At 52.9% G+C, this 23401-nt stretch overlaps 1 protein-coding gene across 1 annotated transcript in view; it reads right to left on the reverse strand.

The window, feature by feature from the left end:
• Positions 1-488: 488 nt before the first annotated feature.
• The window catches only part of LOC147413516 (axonemal central pair apparatus protein HYDIN-like), a 69222-nt gene continuing 46309 nt past the window's right edge, over positions 489-23401 (reverse strand). Inside the window, exons 16-28 of the mRNA XM_086478741.1 lie at positions 22859-23023; positions 22012-22164; positions 15840-16078; positions 13228-13483; positions 11205-11348; positions 9293-9436; positions 8124-8437; positions 5647-5778; positions 4773-4983; positions 2802-2900; positions 1897-2106; positions 867-1004; positions 489-569 (exon numbers count right to left, since the gene is read on the reverse strand). Coding sequence (XP_086334867.1) covers positions 489-569; positions 867-1004; positions 1897-2106; positions 2802-2900; positions 4773-4983; positions 5647-5778; positions 8124-8437; positions 9293-9436; positions 11205-11348; positions 13228-13483; positions 15840-16078; positions 22012-22164; positions 22859-23023 — 2286 coding nt within the window. The remainder of the gene's footprint in view (positions 570-866; positions 1005-1896; positions 2107-2801; positions 2901-4772; positions 4984-5646; positions 5779-8123; positions 8438-9292; positions 9437-11204; positions 11349-13227; positions 13484-15839; positions 16079-22011; positions 22165-22858; positions 23024-23401) is intronic.

Raw genomic sequence — 23401 nt, forward strand, 5'->3', positions numbered from 1 at the left:
GGCCCTTGCTCCAGCGCACAACACAGTGCAGCGAGAGCGAGCCCCGCCGAGCTGCCAGCACCGATGGTGCTGTTACACCGCTGACTGCGCGGGTCCAGGCAGAGCTGTGTCTGTAGGAGCTCGCGGGAAGAGGGTGTCCGTGTGTCCTCCCTTGTAGGGGCCGGCGCGAGGAGGTGTGAAAGCCATTTGGCTTCCTCTTCCCATTGCAACAGAGGGACATAGATAGGATGGCTGCTCCAGCTCAGACATCCACGCCGGACTGAAGCTGGGGTGGCGGGATGCTGCAAACTCCTCCCCTCACTGGCCCCCTGCCCCACAAAGCTGCCGCAGAACAGCAAAGCTGGAGGAGGGAGGGAGCGGTACCGGGGCGGTTCGGATTTCTGGCAAAGGAGCTTCATGCCCGAGCAAGAAAGCGTTTAGGTCTCGCCTGGCGATTGCTGGCAGAGGGCAGGCAGCGTTGGTTACAGGCAGGAGCAAATCCCGTCCGATCACACAGCCCGGGTGAGGTGACCCTCAGCAGGGCCCGAACCTTCCGGCTCCGGTGCCAGCACCAGCAGAGCGCTCAGCAGCTGGGGCCCAGGGAGCCACCGGAGCAGTCGAGCCTCCCGCTGGCAGATGCGGTGTGACGGCAGGGCCACCCGCCAGCAGAGGCCATTAAGGGAGCCTATTAGGACTGCGCCCGCTTGGCCTGCTCTGCCCCCAGCAGCAACTGCTTACAGCCCTGCCTCTCTCCCGGCTGCTTTTGTGGGGTTTGGTTTGCTTTGGTTTTTTCCCTTTTGTTTTCTCCCTTCTTTTCCCCTACAACCCTCTCCTGGGCAGCCTGACACAGGGCCAGAGTTAATCACTTGTGCCACCTCCGTACTCACCGCGCCGGGCACGACCAGGGGCACGCCGGGCAGAGGGCTGTCTGCAGTGGCTGCGCTGGGGTTTGGCACCACGTAGGCGAATCCCACCTTCCCGCTGTTCTGCAGGGTGACCTCCGCTTCGGTGACTTTGTTAAACATCTAAAGAGAGGACAGAGGAGTGGGAGGCTGAAGACACAGCCTGATACTGGCAATCTCCTGCTTTCATTGGGGTGAGAGTGAATGAACACCACACAGGAGAGAAGCAGAGGCAGAGCAGGTTCGGGCACTTGACTCTCCCCGGTTGACGTGGGGAACCCACAGTCACAGGGGGCCTCTCAGCCCTACACAGGAACAAACACTTCTGGCAGCATGCAGAGGGGCAATGCCAACCCCATGAAGATCAGTAATAAAGAACCAAAGAGGATACAAGTTCTCTGCTCTGTAAGGTGTCATCTAACGCCCACCTGAACCAAAGGAGATGGCATCAAGACACTGCAGAAGAAAAGGCACTCGCAGACAAGTGTTTGTGGAGCTTGCAGCGACAGCAAAAGGGGAGACAGTGCAACACACATATGGGCCAAGAGCTGGAAACATCTGGGGGGTTTTCACTGAAGAGAAGTGGGGACTGTTTTGGGACACGCTCTCCAGCTACTGTGACTGGGAAGCCCAAGCTAACTTCCTCCCTGGTTCATTCTGTTGATTGATCAAAAGCATTGGGAGAAAGCATCTCCTGGGACCTCAGGCTTTAGGAGTGGATCAGCAGATGAATGTCTCTGGGCATGCCCCTCTGGAGATCATCCCTGGGATCCTGCCTGCCCCATGAGGCAGCACTACTTACCTTGAAGAGGAGCAATTCCCAGCTTTGGGGAGGCTGGTGATGGCCATTAAAAACCAGCTTGGAGGAAGGACGTACCACTCAAAGGTTCTACTTCCAAGCCATAGAGCCAAAAAAGGAGCTGGGAAGGGGAAGTGAGCCCTAGGCCTAGGTGGGCAGCAACCCGCCGGGGATGGTTTCAAGACAAGGACCTTGGCCAAGAGAAGCGCGCAGTACCTGCAGCCCGCAGTTGATCTCTGTGGTGTCTAGGAGGTAGTTGATGTCCGAGGCCTCCCCACTCAGCGCAACCTTGTAGGTCGGGCCTCCCTCCACCCTGCACAGCGCCATGACACGGGCAACGATGTTTGCGTGGCCGAAGAAGGTGAATGTGACCCGCTGGCTCTTGCCTGGCTGCAGCACGCCGTACAGCGGCAGGATGTCGAACACCTGGAGGGAGGGGAGGAGAGATCGAGATGTCAAGCATGGAAATTGATGTGGAAGAGCAGCCACAGCTTGGAGCAAATACACACATGGCTGGAGGGGCCTCTTCCTCAACACAGGCAAAATCATCTGAACCTCATCCTGCATCCGTTCCGCTTACCAGTGGAGGGACCATGGGAAAAATCTTCTCCCAGACTCCCTAATTAATACACTACATTAAAGTAATTTGGGACGTCTCCTGGCAGCAAGAAATTCTCTCCACTGCAGAACCTGCCTTTAAAACCACCTTGTACTGCCTCTACAAAACCATGAGATTCGGAGGTGAGAGCCCCTGGGGCCGGGGGCAGGACTGCAGCCCACCTCATCTGACTCCTGATGCTTTTCACTCTCTCCCAGTTGCACGCTGCTCTCTCTCAAGATGCTACAGCAAAGCTACTGCAGAAATTTCCCGTCAACCACTTGATTAGTAGCAAGATGAACAACGCCCTCCGTAGCTGCTGCGCAGGTGACACCCTCGGTCAGCCCCACGACGTGTCCCGCGTGGCCTCTCCAACGACCAGTTGCTTCAGCGGTGCTGTGCAAGGTGCTTGGAGGGCTGTGAGGCTGCTCCGTGAGCGGTGCTGAGGGCCACCAGTGGGAGTCGGGGCTATAGAACTGCTTGCCACACTGGCAACACAGAAGCAAGACAGATTCCCACTTACCTCCTCCATTCCCAAGGGGAGGGGCTCTGCCTCCATGAACGGCATCACTTTCTTGATCTCCACCAGGCTCGGAGGCTCTGCACCACCTGATGGCAGCATCTGGAAAACAAGCACCATGGGCTGTAGCAAGCAGCTGGCTGGTCTGGGTGAGACCACTCTGCTGCAGGCTCCACCACCTCATCAAGCCAAGAGCAGCTGAGACAGGACCTAGGTGCAAATCAAGTACGGGTATGTCCATGCCATCAGTTGGGTATGGGTCCAAGTCCACCCAAGAGCAGCTGAGACAGGACCTAGGTGCAAATCAAGTACGGGTATGTCCATGCCATCAGTTGGGTATGGGTCCAAGTCCACCCAAGAGCAGCTGAGACAGGACCTAGGTGCAAATCAAGTACGGGTATGTCCATGCCATCAGTTGGGTATGGGACCAAGTCCGCCCACAGATGACACATGGGCTCCATCTGCGCTTCCTACACACAAGCTGCACGAGGAAGCTGGAGGCACCCAGCACTCAGTCCTGGCAGAGACCTCAAGGCCATTTTGCACCCTCATGCCAGCCCAGCTTTGGTCACTCCTGCCCAAGAAACACACTGAGAACCCCCCACGGGGACAGGTCAGGTTCTCCATGACAAACACAGGAACACATCTGCAAGGGAGAAGTATCAAAACCAGGAAAATAAGGACTTGCAAAGTGCTTGGCACAACCATCCAATTTCAGATGGCGCTTAGATTTCATCTCGTGCAGCCATCCGTGCTGGAGGGCTGAGGATCTCCCCTGGGTCATTCTTCTCAAACGACACCTTCCTGAAGAAGGCAGCCGAGATGTTCTTCTGTGTTGCAGCAGCTGAGAGCTGGTGTCTAACCTCAGAGATGTCATTTTTCAAAAGGACCCTTGTTCCTGGGCTTCTGACCCCTATTTCTAAACGAGGGCTTTGTGAGGGCTCTTGAAGTTGAAGAATACCTGCTTCTTCAGAAGCGTGAAGAAGTGTTTTGTGCTGAGGCCTTAAAAATCAGCAGAATCTGCAAGAACATTTATGGGACACCCTCAGACCTAACCAGAGGCTACATCTCCCCAGCAGATAAAGCGCTGGGGAGGGCTGAGTCTTCTCATGTTTCAATGCTCTTTCCGTCGTCTCCACATTTTCCAACCCAGCAAAGCTTTGCCAAGCGCATATTCCCAAAGATCCTACCCCACATCTTTCCTAGGCCTATGGTCTCCCACCACCCCAGAGGTGTTGTGTGGATATTGCCTTGATCCAGTGACACAGGCAGAAGATGAAGCTGCAATCCAGATGTATCCCTTGAAGGAATTCTGGATCCCACTTAGCCATATCCACTTGAATTTCCCTGGTTTATTTGTGCACATATGGCAACAAGACAGGAAATCAAGATGATTTCATACTTCTATCTGAAAACATTCAGCCACACTATTCCTGATGCCTACAGGGTATCATTTCTCCTATTTCAGAAAAAACGTGCAGAGTTGTAACGTTAAAATGACTGATATTTGGATGTAAGAAGGTACAACCCCTCTCCTTGAACTTAGTGCCAACACTTGCACTTTCAGAACCTCCTGTGCTTTCTCACATCCTTTTTTATTGCCCCAGGAGCAGCCTCTGCCCCACATGGTGCAGAACAAGGTGCCAGTACTTGGCACAGCTCGATACTGGAAGGAAACTGGAAGCCTTCGCATTCAACACAGATAAAAGCCTCATTTTACATTGTAAAAAAATAAAACGAGCCAAAAAAATTCCAAACTCAACATAGGTCAGTAGGAGCCGAGTGGGCTTCTCCAAGCAAAACTACCCCATTTCTCCCTCTCCAGCAGCCCCGTCTCCAGCTGCTGGCCCTGCTGCCCAGCCCGCTCTCAGGGCACGCGACAGCAGGGCAGCAGAAAGGGAGGTTGGCACGAGCTCGACTTTTCGTTGGAAGCTGGGGAGGCAACGCAAGCGGCAGGGGTACAGCAAAACGTACCTTCGCTTCTGGGGAGTCGTCTGCATCTGCTGGCTCTTGGGCAGGATCCCCCCTTGCTCCCAGGGCTTGGTCTGGCTCCTCCACACCTCCACCACTGGAGCTGCTCTCTGCAGATGCTGAGTGCTCTGACCAGGCTCCCCCCTCCTTCGGTGGTTGGGGTTTACGTGTTGGAGGACTGAACCTGGAAAATAATGTAACTTTGATCACGGACCTGCAGTGGGAGGGAGGGGAGCCTGCACAGGCCCCTCAGCAGGATGGGGCTCCTGGGCGGGCACTGGTGGTGTGAGCTCAGCAATGGGTCTGACCCAGCAGAAACCAGCATGGAGCAGGTCAACGCTTGGGGCTGCCCAGGGATGACGCTGGTATAGCGGCGGTGCAGGCAGCGGGTTGCAAGGAGAAATGGAAGAGGACAGCGGTGAACACCTTGTGGGGAGGTAAAAAGCGCAGCAGGACAGCAAGAGACACACAAACCATGCAAAAAGCTGAGACGGAGACCCAAAGGGGCAGATCCGGACAGCGATGAGCTAGTGCAGAGCCACCAGTGCCCTCCTGAAAGCACCCACGGCCGTGGAATGGGCCTCCCCCGCCCAGCAGGCCGAAGCGACAGATTCTGCAGCTCTCCTCCGCATTTATCCTGAATATTGCCCCTGACAAGGACCCGCAGCTTCAGGTCGGTACCAGCAAGCGGTGATCCCCGTGGCTTTCTCCAAGCACCGTCCGGCAGGAGCAGGGATGGAGCCCGCAGCCCACTGTGCCCCGACCCCGACAGAGCCCAGCACCGCCCAGGGGCGCCCACAGAGCCCCGCACGGGACACCCTCGCACACACAAGGCAACGTGGAAAGACACATCGAGCAGCTGCAGGCAGAGACTCACAGTTCAACAGCCCGTTGACCCCTGATGAGCACCAAAGCAGCAGCGATCAGCACTTTGGGGAAGGAAGCTCTGGTCATTTTTAACCCATACATGATGACAAGATTCAGCTCCCTGCTGGGCTGCAGGTATTCCCTGGTTGCAGAACAGCACCTCTAACTGCACCTCGCGCTAAAAGGGCAGCAGCTCTGCTGAAATAAGGTTATAGCCCATGTGGCACTTGCCGATGGTGTGATTCCCTCCCCAGCAGTTTCTAAAGACAAACCATTTGGGGACCAACGTGGCAAATGATTCAAGCAAAGCAGTCCAAACTCAGCTCTGTTCCTTCCTAAAACAAGCTGTTCATAGTCTGACCAGCATCTGTCAGTAAAAAGTAAATGGTTTCACATTTTCAAACATTCCCAGGTGACTCAGGTTACATTCCCTGGTGTAAATCACAGCAGGCACTCACAGTAACTCTGTTTGTATTCCTAATGCACATGGATGGACACACTCCAACCGTGCCTGCCTGGCACCGTGCCTATTTGCAAGTGTTCCCCCCACAGTCAAACAAGGCAGAGGTTTTACAGCAACCTGGCTGCTTCATTCCCAGCTGGGAAGTCGGTGCCTTCAATGATGTGCTCCCAAATCAATATTTCTCTTTAGCTTTGGAGCTAATTATTTAAGGCTGGTTTTCATATCTGGATTAGAGGCCCTGCTCTTCCTAACCTGAGAGGTCCCACCTGACTTGTCCTTCCTGCAGCTGCACACAAGAACAAGGCTTGGCCCCGGTGAGGGACCGGGAGTACATTACTGCTTAATTAACAGGCAGAGCAGAAGAGGGAGCTCTCGTAACATGCACAGCGCTAACGAGCCAGCAAAGGGGCTATGCCAAACCCTCTGGAGCAGAGGCTCCTCTCCTGCCAGATGCTCAGAACCCTCAGCTGCTACTCTCTGCAGCAGAGTCAGGTGACTCAGCCTCTGCTGGAAGAACGAGCACCTGCAGGCTCAGGACCAGCAAAGCCAATTTAGGTGGAGCTGGGTAATTAAAAACTGAAAACTGATTCGGCATTCACGGTTCCAAAAACCTGAATTGGTTCCAAACAAAGACATAAGAGGAAAGTAAACAGGCAACTGGCAAACAAGTGGAATTTTCCCCAGAGGAAATGAATTCCACACAGGCTTCGCTGTAATGTCCTTGTTTCTCTGTTATTACAAAATATATGCATTGTTACATTTTCCCTTTAGTTTGGAATTAAACCCTCATCTAATTTACCAGGAGATGACAGCAGCCTCCAAACAGAGCTTACAGCCCTGCTCCTCCTTCCCTGCCCATCTCCCTCCACCTGCTTTTGCAGACCTTCCTCTGCATTTCAGGGTCTGTTCTTGGAGGTGCCATGCATCAAGGGCCACACTAAAGCCTGCTTGTTACTTGGTAAGACCCAGCTGTGCGTGGGCTACCCCAGGTCTTCTCCCCCAAGCCCTCCTCGTAGCCACAGCTAATCTCCAGCTCCCAATAGGTCGTCTCCTCTGAGCCAAATCCCAATTCCCTAAACAAAACTCTTTATTGATGATCTCTATTATTTGTAATAGCAGCACCTCAATGCACAGTAGTTAACTTTGCTGGGTTTCCTGAGGCATTATGGAAAAACCATTTGCTACTGTAATTAAAACTGCCCAGACTAGACTTTCGTACTATGCAGAGAGGCCACAGTGGGAGGAACTGCTAGAAACGTGTTTATAGATGTGCCCCAGCACGACTGCAAGATTGCTCTTGGGCTTGGAAACCACAGAGCAGCTCTGGATGGCCCTGGGGATTCCCAGGGATGTTCAGAGACAAGTGCTCCCACCAACATCTACAGCTGTACCTACAGCCGCAGCAGAACCTGCCCTTTCGCCGTCAAACACTAAGTAGCAGCTTTGTGAACGTGGCGTGCAGTTCGACAGACAAAAACTCACTTCACCGAGGTGGTGTTTGCCTCAGGCCACAAAGGTCTGAGAAAGCAGCTTTCCACACCAGCTTTCCTTCCCAGGGAACCAGCACAGAGGCTACAGCAAAGCAGCAGCACGAGACTGGGACAGCAGCACATCATTCTGGTGGCAGTGCCTGTGTAGGCTCTTAGCATGAGGTGACAACACACAGGGTTGGTAGGGAAGGACACGAGGTCATGTTCTATATCTACGTGTCCAAGTGCCTAAGCACGGCTTTGTAGCTCCAGAGACTGAGCAGGACTCTGGCTTACGGGCTACGTGAGAAGTGTTGGCAGTGTTTCACAGTCCCAGCTTGGCTGGAGAACGTTGTCTCCTTCTGAGAGTCACACCCGTGGAGATCACCTCTCCCCCGAGCACCTAGCCTGACCACAGCCCGTAGGCGTTATTTCCTCAAGGGAGAGCTGAAGGTGATTTGTCACACCCCAGGCAAACAGCCTTGGGCTTTGCAAGTTACAAACACGAGATCGGGAAGGAGAAGAGCTTCAAGGAGAGGGCAAAGGTGCACGTACCTCATCTGGCTCACGTGGCCGTCTGTCAGGAACAACCAGCGGTACCGGACGAGAAGCGGGCTGCAGTTGGTCATCTCGACGTAACGCACGGCTTCAGTGTCATTCAAGATGCAGCCAAAGTCCAGGGCTGTGGTGTGGATACGGAGATTCGGGAAGCAGACTTCTCCCCGAACGGTGACCAGCTCCTCATGAGGATGCTCAAGGAACTTGATCTTCAGAATCTTCTCTACTACCCGGCTACTCAAATCTTCTTCATAAGCAGGGTTAAACCTGATAGAGAGATGAAGTTCCTCCCCTATCTCCAGCTTGATGGGCTGCAAGGAGATGAAGAGTATTAATCACCAGGGTGATGAAGTCTCAGGGTCTGATAACACAAAACATGCCAATGTTCAAAGGGTGACCCCCAGCTCAGGCTTCTCAGTTCATCCCTCATTTTCTTCCCAGAGTGTGCCTGACTGCAAGCACCACGAGACTCTGGTCTGAGACTCTCTCAGGCTCACGTCACTGTGCTCTGCACCAATACAAGAGGGAAATAAATATTGTTCTCCTGAATTCTGGACCCACAGAAGCTACACACTAAATACACAACCAGATCAGCGCTCTGGCACGCCAGAGCCTTTTGCCCTGCCTCTACAGGAACTCCTTCACCTCACAGCACAAGTGACACAGCGTCGCTGCCTCGCCCTTGCAGAGGCTACTCACTGGCACGGCACAGACGTGGCGGCCATGCCTACAACAACACGTGTTTAGCAGAGTCCATGTCCAACAGCTTCTACCGACAACGGGGCAGGCGCCAGGCAGCAGCTGGAGAAGCGTCCTCAGCCTCCCGGAAAGCAGGGCTGCCCTTGGAGAGCAAGCTGCTCTGGAGGTTATCTGAGATGGCTGCTGCAGAGCTGGGATGGTTTCCAGCAGACACCTTTACTACGTGGCTTGCCCAGACCTCGCTGTCTCTTCCCTTCTCCTCGTGTCTCAGAGCCAGGACGTCTCTTCCCAAGTCAGGTATATTCTGTTTCCTTCACTGGCTCATTTCAAACCTGATTTAGTTCAGGCCAGTCTACTGCTGACTCTACAGAATAAATCTGTCTGCTAGAGGACCTCCCCACACAAACGCACCACCACCTTCCTCCCTCTGCAACCCGCCCCCAGCAGGAAGGTCTGTGGCTGCTCACCTGAACGTCTGCAGGGAGGGGCTGCTGGTCCACATCGCAGATTAAGAAGGGTTGCCCTAAGGCCAGGACAATGCTGAGTGGCAGGGAGCAGACGTTTTTTAAAGAGAGAGGCTTGTACTGAAGAGTCAGGACATCACTGGGTTGCTACAGAAACCGAAGACAAGGAAAAAATAACCTGAAGTGCCCATGGATCTCCTTCCCCTTCTGATGCATTTCAAATTTTTCAACCCCCAAAGTGCATACATCTCTATTTACTATTTTTATTAGTTTCTACCCTTCAAGAAAGTTCTTCTCTAAGTATATCGGATGTTTCTCATGTTCAGAAACCACAGCATCCCCCAGGGGACAGGGAAACAGTCTTGGGTACGGATGAGGGAACAGGACCCTGAGAGGCGGCAGCTGCCTGAACAAGAGCAAAACCAGAAAGTGAACCCAGACCGACCCTTTGTCTCCAGTTTCGTATGCTCTCTTGGGCAGAAAGGCACAAGATGATCTTCACTCACAGACAGTCATTTCTTACAACCTTATCGGTTCCAGTAGCCTCATAAAAGCAGTGATGCCAGTCAGAGGAGAAAAGCAAGCAGGATTTGGCCCGTAGCAGAGAGCCTGCAGTAGCCCAAGGTTGGCTTTGAACACTTCAAGGCACATACAGCCAGCTAGAAACCTCAACAGTCCGCTTGCAACGTGTCTCCTGCTGTCCCTGCTACGGCGACAAGGTGTCTGTAGCCTCAAAGCTACCTCAGCCTAAGCTATTTCTTCCTGTTTATGCATTGCTCTGGGCTTCCTGCACGGTTTATATAAACTAAACTGTGTTTGGGAAACCAGTTCTGGATGTCCTGATATCAAACAGCTGCAGTGTCATAGCCCTTGAAAAATCGGAGCGCGTGGCATCAAGCAGACCACAGGCAGACATCAGGGGGGGCTGAAAAGCTTCTAACTAAAATCTGAACTGCCTGCTCACAGGAATTTGTGCTTTTCTGGAAGCCTGGGAACCAGAGGACAGACCTGAAAACACAGAAACTAAATAGTGAAATATCTTCTCTTTTTTGACACCTCATGGGAGAGGAAAAGATGATGCAGGAGTCAGGATCAGAAGAACAAAGGGCATCTGCTTTGCATTGGTGTCATCATCACTGCAGCTGAAGGACATCTGCAGGTCCTTTGAAGAAAGTAAGGCTTGGGGAAACGCAGAGCTAGCATCCATACCAACAGCAGAGAAGGCAAAGAGGGACAAGAGAGGACAGTTTTTCCTCATCAGACTGAGGCGTTGACAGGAATCTCAGTCTGTCTCAGCTTCTCTACAGGATCGGTGTTAAGACATCACCGTGCCTCCGAGGAGCGTCAAAAACCTCCCTTTTATACCGAGGACAGAAACTGGTGGCTCTCTAGAAGTGGCCATGATCCCCCCCATGATCCCTGAGCAGCTGTCATCTCAGTTTTACTTTGGTGAAGTTAAAAAACCCAGTCCCATCTCTGAAAACAACCTCACTTACTTTACAAAGCACCTCAGAAAGGGCAGGAGGGGGTTGAGCATCGCTCAGCTGCAGCGATCTGCTCTCCCACCTGCAGCCCCAGCATTCGAGGTAGCTGTGCAAAGCCCACGCTGTTCTCCTGGGTCCCCACACACCATCTCACCCCGTGCCCTTGGCTCAGCAGCTCAATTCTGTTTCCACATCAAGAAGGGCAGAATAGAGCTCAGCCCCCAATCTGAGACTGTCCCTGACCCCAGAGGAGCAAAAGGATGATCTCGGGGTTAAGGGCAAAAGCTTCGTCCCGCTCAGACCAACAGCCAAAGCCCCGCGGACTTGGAGAAGCTGTTTAACTCCCTCCTTTGAACACCAGCACACACGCCCCACCGGCTTCCAGTCCTCAGCCACGCTACTGAATGCCAGGATGCAACCCAGAGACTTACCTTCTCCACCCGGAAAGTGATTTCTCTGGAGGACAGTTGCAGAACGGGAGCAACAAACTCACACGTGACATCCACTTGCATTATCTGTGCCTTCCCTGCCTCGCTCCCCACGACGGCGTGACACAGCAGCCGCTCCTTCACCACCTGCATGCAAGAGTCACACGTCACCCAGAGGGTCCAGAAAACACCCTGCATTTGCTGGCCACCCAACCACGGGCCGTGTTACTGCCACACAGTTACAGTCCCTGGTCTCCTCAATCGCCCCCTTTTCTCTTCGTGCCGCGTCCTGTTTATTCTGACCTCAAAGGCCCGCAATGCTACACCCCAACAGCCACAAACGGCACTCGCGAGTCACGTGCTGCCTACAGCTGTAATAACCCCTGCCCCAAAGGATTATTGGTTTGGTTTGTCCTGTTGCCAAGCATAAGGCTTACAGAAAGCTGTAGGAACTAATTAGAAAAAAGTATGGAACTATATTAAGAGAAAGAAGTGATAGAAGGGCCAACTGCAGCAAACGCTCCTTGGAAGCCAAGTGGAAAGCTTCCTTGGGAAAAAAAAATAAATCAAATAGCCAGCCAGCCTTCAGGTAAAGGGATCGCTCATTCCTAGGATGAGCTGTGCCCTCCTAGAGCTGGTTTTAAAAGAAATCTCCCCAGGAAAGACATGTCTTGCCCTTCAGGTGAAAACCCTCTGCTTAAGTGGGATGCTTCAAGACTTTTTCCTGATTTCGCATGGTTTCACTGCCTCAAAATTCCTCCCTTCATTTCTCACTCTTCCTTCTGGTACAACACCACAACCCAACTCCTCCTCAGAGCCTACAGACTTGAAAATCATCTGTGTTGCACGTGCAATGCAGGGGGCTGGGCTTCTGGCCAACCTGAAGAGTATTAAGTTCTCAAGACCTCAGGAAGGTGGAAAGCCTGCTCCCATGGTCTTGGCTTTGACTGCAGGAGCCAGGTAGCCACAGCTGAGCTCACAGATCCCCTTTTGGCCTTCCAGGCAAGACACCCTCACCAGTGCCCTCATCACTAGTTTCTTTCTGGAACCTTTTTCCCCTCTTCAGCAAAACCTCTGGGCTCAGAACTGCACAGGGACAGCCCCATTGCAGGCACCCAGGGGAGTAATGAAGTCTGCCTCAAGCTACTGCTGAGGGAACCCTTTAAGACACCTTTCAAAACACCAGTATCAGCAGGAGCTTAATGCAGATTTATTCCGCATTTCCTTAAAACATCTGTGCCCAGCGGTCCTGAAGCCAGGGAACGCACACCAGGGTCAGCTGGCAGCTTCTGCGCAGAGCTGGGTTTCCCCTGGGAAGAAGGGCACCCAGGGACCCTGCTGAAATGTTCCCCCCTGAGCTGCCACCCGAGGGTGCTGCAAGACCCGACTGCCCTTGGGACGCTGGGGCAGGCTCTTACGGAAACATTGACAAAAGTCAAACTGTCAGTTATAATGATCCCTGGGAACAGTTTCCCACATGGACGAACGTCACTCCGATCATGAGAGCTGACACCCTGTGTTCGTTTTTCTCCTCCAGGACTCAGCGCTAGACAAGCCCTCTGCCCATGTTTGTCTACAGAGGAAAAATGATGCTGCTCCCAGACACTCCCTCCCTTTGCAGGTGCTTTTACTCACTGCTCCCCCAGACACATTACTTGGCAGTTTTTAATTTACTTTCTGCCTGTATTCATCATCTCAGTGAACTTATTTTCTCTGCCCTCCCTTCCTGCCTCAGCACACGACACCTTGTAACCCCCCATTTGCCCCTGAAGCAGCAACGCTTCCTTCAGCCTATATTTTGGTATCAGCAAATTGGGTTTATGGTAGCTATGGCAAGACGAAAAAGCCTTAGCAACTGACGGTGGCCAGCAAGGAAAGCCACTGGGGCTCCACGGTAACTTGTGGCCTTAAAACAGTTTCTTGAAAGCACCTGCTCATTTTCGCAGGCAAATGTCTAGGGGCTGCAGAAGAAGTCCCAGGGGAGGTGATCTGACGGGGAAGGGACAGCCCTCGTGCGGGACCTCACCTGGGGAGTGCTGGAGGAGCCTTCCAGCATCATCTCCACACTCTTGCCCGGCCTCAGCTCTGCCCTCAGCGGTCGAAGCTTAAACACAGGGCAGGCAGGCTGGGGCCTCTGGGAGGAGCTGCTGCCCTTGGCCTTACTGCTGGCAGGGGGGCGATCACGCCGGTGAAACGGGGCAAAACCTTCCGTTGTCCAGTAGAGCAGGTAGGTCTGTCGCCCTTTGTTCGTTACCTTGAAGCGGTAACGGCAGGGATCCAGGCTAGGAGAGAAGCAGAGATGGAAAACGTCATGGGAGCTGCTGTCTCCCAGCGGTCGCCCCGCTGCAGCACCCCGACGACGTTCTCTGACGGCACACTCAGCAATAAAACCACCTCCGAAAAGACTGACCCAGATCAAAGCTTCAGCAAACGTCAGACCTTGGCTGCCCCTAAGTTTATCACCATCCAGCAGCTGGTGTCTCTGCATACAGCAAGAAAAAGCTTCCTCAAGATCACCACCTCAGTTGCTGTGGACAGAGCATCAGCAGCCTTTGCTGCTCAATTATCAGAGCATTTCTCCACGGTGCTTCCTGCAGGTCTCACTGCATCGGACGCTCAGCTGCCCTTGTCCTGGCTGCAAGGGGATGGAGCAACAGCTTCACTGCCATCTCACCTTCCCCTGGGGAGCTGCTGCCTCAGGTGGCTTCCTCTGAAGACGCTATTGGGAAGCTGCAGGGTGTATGGACTCATCTGGTGATCTGGGCACCACTGGCCTCGCTGGTGAGGCCCCTGCCCTGGCACCCATGTTAGCCCCCTCATCCCCCCACCCCTTAGGGAGCACTCAGTTCTCATCGCCCCCAACACAGCACCCTTTGCCTGAACGGTGCAGCTGGTTTTGTGTTTTAGGAAGACAAACGCACTGTGAGAACACGCGATCAACAGAAGCTTCCCCAACACGAACACAGCAGCAGGACCGGATCTAGCTGCTGAGGGGGAACGGAGTGACAACAAGGGATGAATAACTGGAGCCGATATAAGCCAAAATGGATATTCAGTGGAAATTGATTCCTTCAGGTAGAGAAACACTAACTGCAGGCTAGTCTGGAGCAATTCTTTTACCCTCTATAGATCTGAGCATGGCCAGGAAATGTTCCTGGAACAGTGACTGTTTTTTTTTGAAAGGTACGGAATATGCGGCTGACAAAACGCATGTCTGCCACAAGCAGCTAAATACAAACACAGAAGTGACAGCACAGAACAAACTTGTCCTTGAAACAGACTGGTGGAAATGATGTGCACCAGCTCAGTATGAAATGGTTTATGTTGCGGACAGCAACAGCTAAAAGCTTGGAGAAGCTTTGGGTAGATGCAGAATTTGTGGCTCTGGGAAAGGCCAACTCGTCCGAGGTGTTACCTGGGTCCCATCTCAGCTCACCCAGTGGCAGCTCCACAGCCAACAGCGATGGCAACAACTCCAAACCGAGTATGCAGGCAAAGACATGAAGGGTGGCAGAAGACAACGACATGGATCCCATTGACATTGTCCCTTCTGTTGTGTAGCCAATTCGTGGCTGCGCAGAGCACAAGCACCACCCTCCCTGCAACGTCCCTGCTTACGTGGATGGCTTGTGGGTGCACATTTATCCCCCCCGCCCCAAATCTATCCTAAATGCTTAAGGTAGGATTAACCTCTCCTTTCTAGCCCAAAATTTCAGTATCTGAGCACTGTGGACCCTCTTTGCAGCCAGGGAAAGGAACAGACACTGAGAAGACCATTCTTCTCATCCCAACAGGTCTCCAACACAAGGCAAACAGCACTTTGAAAAGCCTTATTGTTCTCTCCTTTATAAGAACGTGCCCACCTTCAGACACAGGCATTAAGAGCAGGGAATCCCCTCCTTCGAGCTAAGCTCTTTCAATTAACACTCCCAATTTATCCCACCCAACCTCAGCGGGCTTCTCCCCCTCTCCCTTTCAGAGCTGCTCCTGCAGCCGCCTCGCCTGCCCGTGCCTCGGGCTGCTGCTGCGGAGCAGACAGCCAGGAAAGCTGCAGGAGAAACGAGGGAAGAGCGACTACGTCTGATAAAGAGCAGCCTGGCAGGGGGGCTGGAAAAGAGGAGTGAACTGAAGCATAATGCAGGGCAAAGAAATTCTGCTGCTCCTCCAGGACTGCTGGGCAGAAGGGAAACAAAACAGCACCATTCATTTAGCTGAGGGGTTGCTAACAAGCTACCGCCAAGGTTTGCTGTTGTGGCGAGACGACACTCCATAGCGAATGGAAAAGCAAGCAATGCTATTGCAAAGGGAAAGAGGTTTATACTTGTAATGTAGCGTTTTCCAGCCGGAGGCTTCTGGGACCTGCTGTTTTCCTCCAAATCTTTGTTTGGTAGAGTGAGAAAATAAATGGTTTCTAACTGGAGACAATGCAGTCACAATTGAGCAACTGCTTTCCATTTGGATGGCTTTTGAGGGTATCTAAGAACTTTCAAGTGGCCATAAAATGTCTCTAAAGGAATCCCCGGGGCTTCAGTGAAACAGTGCCAGGACCTTGAGCACTAAAGAACCAGCCTGAAGGACCACAGCCAAACTCCTCCTTGCTGAGCCCACGGGAGAAGTGGATGCTGAGAGATACCCTACCTGAAGTGAGGTCCCAAGTTGAGCTCCGGAGCAAATCGTTCGTCGGTGACGATCGTGGTGCCGATGCCCACAGCCCGGACAGGGATGACGTAGGTACAGCTGTTCTCGATGTACACGTTCACCTCATCCTCGAACTTCTCAGTGTCGTCCAAGTTTGCTATGACAGCCACAGACACCTCGGCCTCGGGGGGGATCACTCCTTTACTGGGCTCAATCCTCCAGCACGAGCATTTGCCAGACTGTAAGACAGGGCAAACACTAACTTAGGATGGAAACCAGGGAGCCTGGGGGAGGGCAGGAAAAGGAAAGACTAAAGATTCGAGGGTAAAAACCACAAAGGCTTAATTTCCCTAAATCTAAGCTACAGTGTCTGGAAACAGCAGCTATGCAGGAGCTTATACAACCTCTACTTTACCCTCCTTTAACAGACTCACTTCACTGACCCAGTTTTGCCCAAGCCAAGGGATGCTCATCCTCCAAGAAAGTTATTCCCCCTCCAGCCTCTCTTTTGGAGTGTGTGCCAAGAGAAGCTGCTTTCTCTCTCCTGGCTTCCCGACAACAGCGGCCACATTTGGAAAATTCAGCTCTAAGTGGTTACAGCAGGGCAGTAAAGCCGTAAGCACAAAGAAAACTGCAAGACATGTTCTGTGGACATGACCCCAGCTTCCCAAACACTCTCCTCCTCTTGTTTCTCTTGCACCTCCCTCTACAAATGGGGCAATAAGGGTGCTGGACCCCCAGCCCATCTAAAACCACAGTCACAGGGAGCAAGCTTGCTCGCAGAAGAGAAGCTGCATGCAATGCTCCCTGTCCAGCATGGAATGCACTGGGGTGTAGATGTACGCCTTCCAAGTGTCCATCACTGTGTTGGTGGTACCTGCACGCCACAGTTGAGTGCTGGGTTTGGGACGACAGGCACTACTCACCCACACCTCTGCAGTATTGTAACAGAAGGGGGTTTTCCTTTTTTTTTCTTTTTTAAATAGAAACCAACACTGTGCTTGGAGGCCTGACACAAGCCAAGCAAGGCTAGATCCAGGTGAAGTCCGCTCGAGTTTCCATCTGTCAGGCTGGCAGCACTGAGCTTTAACAGGCCACCAGCCAGCCCGGGGGAGAGAAGCGTCAGAAAACCAAGCAGCACTCCAATGTCACGGGAAGCATTTTAAATAACCCCCTCAGAACGACCTCTGCTAACAAGGGCAAGACGAGCTGGAGGCCAGGGAAGCAACAACCTGGTGAGCACTCAGGGTCCCCGCAGTGTGTGTAGGTGCCTGAGCTACGGCATCTCCTTAGGCTGGCTGTGCCCAGCACGGAGAGCAGGTCAGGTTTGCACGCCTGCATCCCAGGATGGAGCACGCCAAAGGCATCAAAAGGATTCAGGCGCTGGCAAAACTAATAAACTCAGCTCCGTTTAATTTCTCCTCTAGAGCTGCAAAAGAAAGTCTTAGGTAAGAATGGGAGGGAGTAAGGTGGTTGGCACAGGGTGAACACTCACTGACCACACAGGATCCCACCAACCCTCTTCTGCTGTCGCTGCATCCTGCCCGTAGCTGATCGCCAGGCCTCAGAGGCAGCCACTGCGCTGCCATCGGCCCAGGGCCACCCAGCCAACACGTTCCTACCGAGCCGCTGGGCGGGAGGTTCTCACTGACATCAATGTACAACTCTTCCTCTGATTCAGGCTGGCACAGGGTAGCTCGCTTGAAAAGGAGACCTGGCAGCTCTGCTCCAGAGGTGAAGCTGCAAGTCTGCTCTCTGACAAAGCTCATTTATCAAAGCTTGGCCACAAGCTGGGCAGTAAATTGTACCCAAGAAGCTATTACTGAGGAATAATGACAGGCTGTCTCGATGGAGCCAGACTCTGAACCTCCCAGAGTGGCCCAGCGCAGACCCAGCAGGCCCTGCCAGGCCAACAGCCCGCTCCGGAGGAGCACCATTTGCATCGTGTCCTCATTCTTTCAGGTAGCATTTGGTGTGGGTCCAAGGGGCAGCACAGGGCATCACTGAACAGGAGAGCTGCCAGGACCAAAAGGCTCTGCCGGGCTAGATTCACTTGGATTTCTAGGTCAGCTTCTGCCTACACCCATCCAGGCTGTGTCCCAGAGACAAGAAGTCTCTCAGGGTCACACTAAAAAAATTCCTCCACTTTGAAGACCACGCTCTAACTTCTGATAACATCCCTGCTACTTGCTTATCCTTGAATGCTCCGGAAAATGATGCAATAGCTGTAGGCACTGGGTAGACAAAGACGGTGGCTATTTTTGCCCCTGTAGGGGCTTGCACTACTGGACATCAGAGTCCCTGAGTTCTAGGCAAGCATTGGGATCAATCACTCAAACAAGAAGTTCAATGCTGAGATCATTAGCTTCTCCCAGGCCAGATTTCCAGTGTGAAGAAGAGCTGCCAACATTTGGTTATAACCAGCGTGCATCTGAGAGATGGCTGGATGGCTGCCCTGAGGGACGACTGAGGAGCCACCGCACTCAGATCTCCGGAAGCTACTGCAGCCCCGTTCGTTAAAGGGATCCCGTCATTCTGGCCTTGCGCAAGTGAACGAGGAAGCAGAACTCAATATCAAAAATGCAGCTGTGCTTTACCAAGGCCCAGCTCTAGCAAGACAGCATTCGCACCTCGTCAGGCTGACCTGTCGCTCCTCGCAGAGGTTGCACACGAAGGGGAAATAAAGCCCCCTCCTACCTCAGCTGTGCACAGAGCCTTGTCCCAGCTGTCTGTCCCAGCAGGCCCAAGGTGGGGGACCTCGCGTTCTTCCTTTCAAAGCTACTCTTTACCACACAGGCTGCCAGTGACAGAAGACAGCCCAAAAGTACCCCAAGCCCCAAGAGGAGGTGGAGATCAGAGCCTGAGGCTGGCTAGATGCTCCCACCAACAACCAGCCTCCTCCTGGCACCTCAGCACCAGCATCTCCCTGGCAAAAGCACAGGCACCACTTTGGTTTAGCCTCTGCCCCAGAGCACCAGCAAGGGGATGTTCTACTGAAATCAAGAGACATGGCCTCTAAAGCCAGCAGAAAAGACAAAAATTGAAGCGTGGCACTCGCTGCCACTGACAGCGGAGCCTAATTTGTCACGCTCGGTTCAGCTAATAGACTGCCGAGTGAGGTGACGAGGCTTGTCTCCGTTTGTGTCCCCTGCCCATAGCTCACCCCTCCAGATCCCATCTGTTCTCCCCGTTGGGCTGGGGAGACCAGTGCCACCACTCTGCACATCGGGGTTCTCCAGCCAGGACACAGCTTGGCCGGCTGCGGCCAAGCACAACGGTTAATAACCAAACTCCTCCTGCTTTTCCTCTGGGAAAAGCACTTAGTGGAGTCACTCTTGCTTGCAGGAGCCTAATTGCCTTGAAGACTTCTGCCCTTCTTCAGTTCAGCTGGCCAGCGGGTGCAGCACAATACGACAAGTTTAGTTGCCCTAGACAAGCAGAATAACAATTTCTTCCCTTACTGAAATACAGCAATTTTGAAAGGGCATGAGCAGCTCCTGCATGTTGACCTACTCCTCCAGACTTTTCTACCCAAGAAAAAACCAAATCCTCCCCTTGCTGGATCCAGACGATTCTCTAAAGGGGCTGCCTGGCAGCTGGGAAAGCAACCTGACAAGGACAAGCACATCAGACACAGGATTCAGAGGATGACATGGGATGACACACTGGTCCCAAGGGTCGCAGACCCGCAGACACCCTGGCAAGCAGGGATAAGCCAACAGAGGCCTCAGGTATCAAGTCCTTCAAACTCCTCTTCAAACCCAAAAAGCCCCATCTCAGCACACAGCTTTGGAGGTTCCTTACTTATTTCCTTCTGGTGGCAGAGATGCTCAGTGCTGCTCCCTGCAACTCGTCCAACAGAGAGGACAGGGGGATGGGAAAGCCTGTGCACGAGGGGTACTCCAGGTAATCCCATGTTGCTATCCCAAACTGAAGGTACCCACCAAAACCATCTCTGCTTGCTCGGATAATGCTCTTTTCTCCCATAAATTTCTCCCAGCAATTTGCACATGACGGTTAAGGATACCACCAAGGTGGCAGCGTGGCCATCTGCATTCCAGCATTTGCCTTCGGACAAGACACCAGCCTTTTACTTGCCCTGTTGCTGCCCCTTCATTTAATCTCCCTCAGTTTGTCGAGCTGCCAGTCAGTGTGCTGTAACATTGCTGATCCAACAGCACTGTGAAAATTTCAGTCAACAGCTCTTTCTTTCCAGCAGGGACCGTGATCTCTAAGCCTGACTGCAAACAGTCACGGTTTTGAGATGAGCCATCAAACGGGAGCTGGGGAAATCCCAGCTCACCGTCCTGCAGTGATCTCCAAGCAGGAAATCAAAGCAGAGGCTTTGGCATCTTAGAGAGCACAAGACTTGGGTTCAGGGCACAAGTGAACGAAGGATGCCCAAGCCACCCACCAGCTAGGCTAAGGGGCAGCCGGAGCCAGTTCTGCTCTCGGATGTACGTGTGCAAGTCACCCTGACACCCCACTGCATCTCAAATTTGAGTTCTAAAATTATCCAGTCCTCTCTTCTGTCCATCAAGAAACTGCCAGGCAGCCTAAGGCAGCAGCAAAAGGGCAAAACTTCAACTGAGGCACCAAAACAGCACCAAAGCAGGCAGCTGCTGAGGGCAGGGGAGCAGCTGGAGCACACCTCACCTCCACAGTGCTGCTCCTGCCCGGCAGGCTCAGCATCACCGTGCTGAGGAGTCTGAAGGGCCCTCGTTGAAACAACTCATCGAGCAGGTTCTCTGGACCTGCCTGCTTGAACATCTCCATGATAGCAGCAGCTGTCCTGAGAAGCTGAGATGCTCACCAGGGGGTAACTCAACCCTGGGGAGTCAGCAGCGGGGACTATGGAGCAGCAGAGCCCATCTCACTGCAGGGAAAGAAACCATCCCCGAACCACTCATATTATTGTTCTGCTTGTTGATTAGGCACAATATTGGCAGGGATTGCAGTGAAGCAGGATAGGATTTATTGCTCAGTCCCATACAATAGGGCCCTGAGGCAATGGAGAGGCACATCTACCCCTGCCAGCCCCCCCGGGTCCACTGCAAGCTGCCCAGGGGAGGGAGGGAAGGCATCACCCCGGGACAGCAGTACCTCAACAGCTCTGCCTGTCAGTGCCTGGTACAAGCATGCAAAACTCAGCATTTATACACCAGCACCACCCATCCGAGGTGGCCTGCTCTCTGCAGAGATGGAAAGTGCATTTTCAGTGTGGAGTCAAAGAAAGCTGCCCTGGGAATCCCCCACTTGGAGGTTACATTTATCCCCCAAACAGCTGGAAAAGCAGCAAGAGGGAAATTCAGCCCCTTCCTCCTTGGCCCAGGAGGCTGAGCCTGGACTCTCACACACTGCCTGGTGCTTTATCCACAGACACAGCCAAGCCTGCCGTGCCAGGGCTGGGTTTACCAGCTCCACAAGTCCAACCCACCTAGCATGGAGAACAAACCTCTTCCGAGCCCCTCACAGCAGGGAGCACATCCCACCCAGCCTCAGCACACGAGCCCTTCCTGGTGGCAGCAGCCTTGCTCTCCCTGCCAGGGGAGCAACCCAATCTCTTTCTGCTAGGCAGCTTGGCACACGAGGCAGCCTCCAGGAATTAAACAGCCTTTTTCTGCAGCCGGTCTCCAGAGAGGCTCTGCCACACGACGGAGTCCGCAGGCTGAAAGTACACAACCTTGAAAGTGTATTTTTCTGCAACAACCCAGCTGGTTTGACCCCCAGTAGGTGTGAAACTCGCCTCGCCAGGAGCAGTTTGAGGACAGACCTCACACCCTCGTTTCTACCATTAACAGCAGTTTGACACAAAGTGAATGCAGATGCAAGAGGCAAACCGTAGGGAAATCCGTGCTCTTTCAGGAGCAAAAGGGCACAGGGTGCTCTTGAGCTCAGAGCTCCAAACCCCACGACTCTCACAGCTAAATACCTTCCACAAAATAAAGGCAGAACTTGTAAAAATGATCCAGACTCATTTCTGCTCAAAAATCTATGCAAACTCTACTTAACTGAGGGGTGCCCCAGCTAAAGCTGCCCCCAGAGCCAGGCTCCTCGTGCCGCATTGCGACGGAATAGCTTGCCTTCTCTCTCAGACAGCAATATGGAAACGTTGCATGTAAAAATCAAGTCACAGTCCTTTTCATTGGAAAATAGCCCCACAGCTACTTACCATCTCTGCCCGGAAGGACGCAGGGATGACAGTCTGATTGGAGAGGCAGAGAGCTCGAGAAGCATCTTGTAGAACTTGGATATTGCCGAAATTTATCTTACTCGGCTGCACGTAGACAACCGGTCCTTCTCCAATGCTCACTAGATGGATTTTCTGCTCCAAGATGCAGGTAGGAAAGATAAAAAAAAACAACAGCAAAAGTTTAAAAAGACTAGACAGCTCTAAGGGTACTCCTAGGCTGGGGATAACTACATCTGTTTGGAGTTTTCAGTGTTGTAAGACTGAAACAGAAAGCCTGGAGCAAGTGTGGAAGCCGGAGTGATCCCATCTGAAAGTCACAAGCTCCCGCTACCAGAGGATAAAGAAACCCTGTTCCCCACGCTGCCGTCTTCACACCTCTTCCACACTGTTACCTTCAGGAAAGCTCAAATCCAGCCTTGCACAAAACATCCCCTCAGCATGGTTTCTTACACAGCGCTTGCTTTAGCGGCATTCGGGGAGGTCCCTGGGCGCTCCCGAACAAAAGCCCCAACGAAGCAGCAGTCACTGTTCATCTAATGACACAGCAGAGTACGAGACCCAGGGACTGTGCTGGGTTTCAGACTGGGCTTCTTATGGCATCTCCCATATCCATCATTACATGCTGTATCGGACACGTAGATCACCACCGAAGAGGATACCATCCTTCCTCTTCTCTAGGCATTAGCTGTTGCTTACGCCATGAATCCCTCCTCTTCTCGCCCACACCAGCCATATCAAGCTCTTGTTTTCCCTGGAAGAAGCCCTCTACACTTCATGCCCCACCAAGATGAGTCGCACAAAGGCACACTTCTCCCCTCGCACTCACCAGTGGGGATCTTTCACTCCCAAACACCGCGATACGAGCGATGGTGTCCTGCTTCCCCATCACCTGGGCTTCCAGTGTGAACGGGACCTCCACCGAGCTGTGAGGCTGGATGATCCCACACGGCACAGGGCTGTAGTACCGCACAGCAGCGTCCTCCTTGCGTTTCTGCAAGGGACAGAAGCAAATGCCACTTCAGAGGGACCTTTGAGGAAACTTTAAACTCCTTAACATCTACCGTATTGGCAACTCACACACATTTTTAAAAATCCCTAGGAGAAACGCAGAAAGGCACAACACAACATGCAAGACTTGCATGGGCTTAGCACCCTCAGGGTGTTCAAAAGCTGCTGCATCCACAAACACCCACTCCTGTGCCGGCAGCCTCCTCGCAGCAGCTTTTCACAACCCTCTAAGTTCTCCTGCATGAAAGCATCCCAAAGACCAGAATATCAACTGCTTCCTAAAGTTTATATTCAGGTAGGCTCCTCTTTAACTGCTTCCTAAAGATTATACTCAGGTAGGTTCCTGTTCTCAGCAAACCTT

Source organism: Leptosomus discolor, chromosome 27, assembly GCF_034619465.1.
Source record: "Leptosomus discolor isolate bLepDis1 chromosome 27, bLepDis1.hap2, whole genome shotgun sequence".
Classification (NCBI taxonomy): domain Eukaryota; kingdom Metazoa; phylum Chordata; class Aves; order Leptosomiformes; family Leptosomidae; genus Leptosomus; species Leptosomus discolor.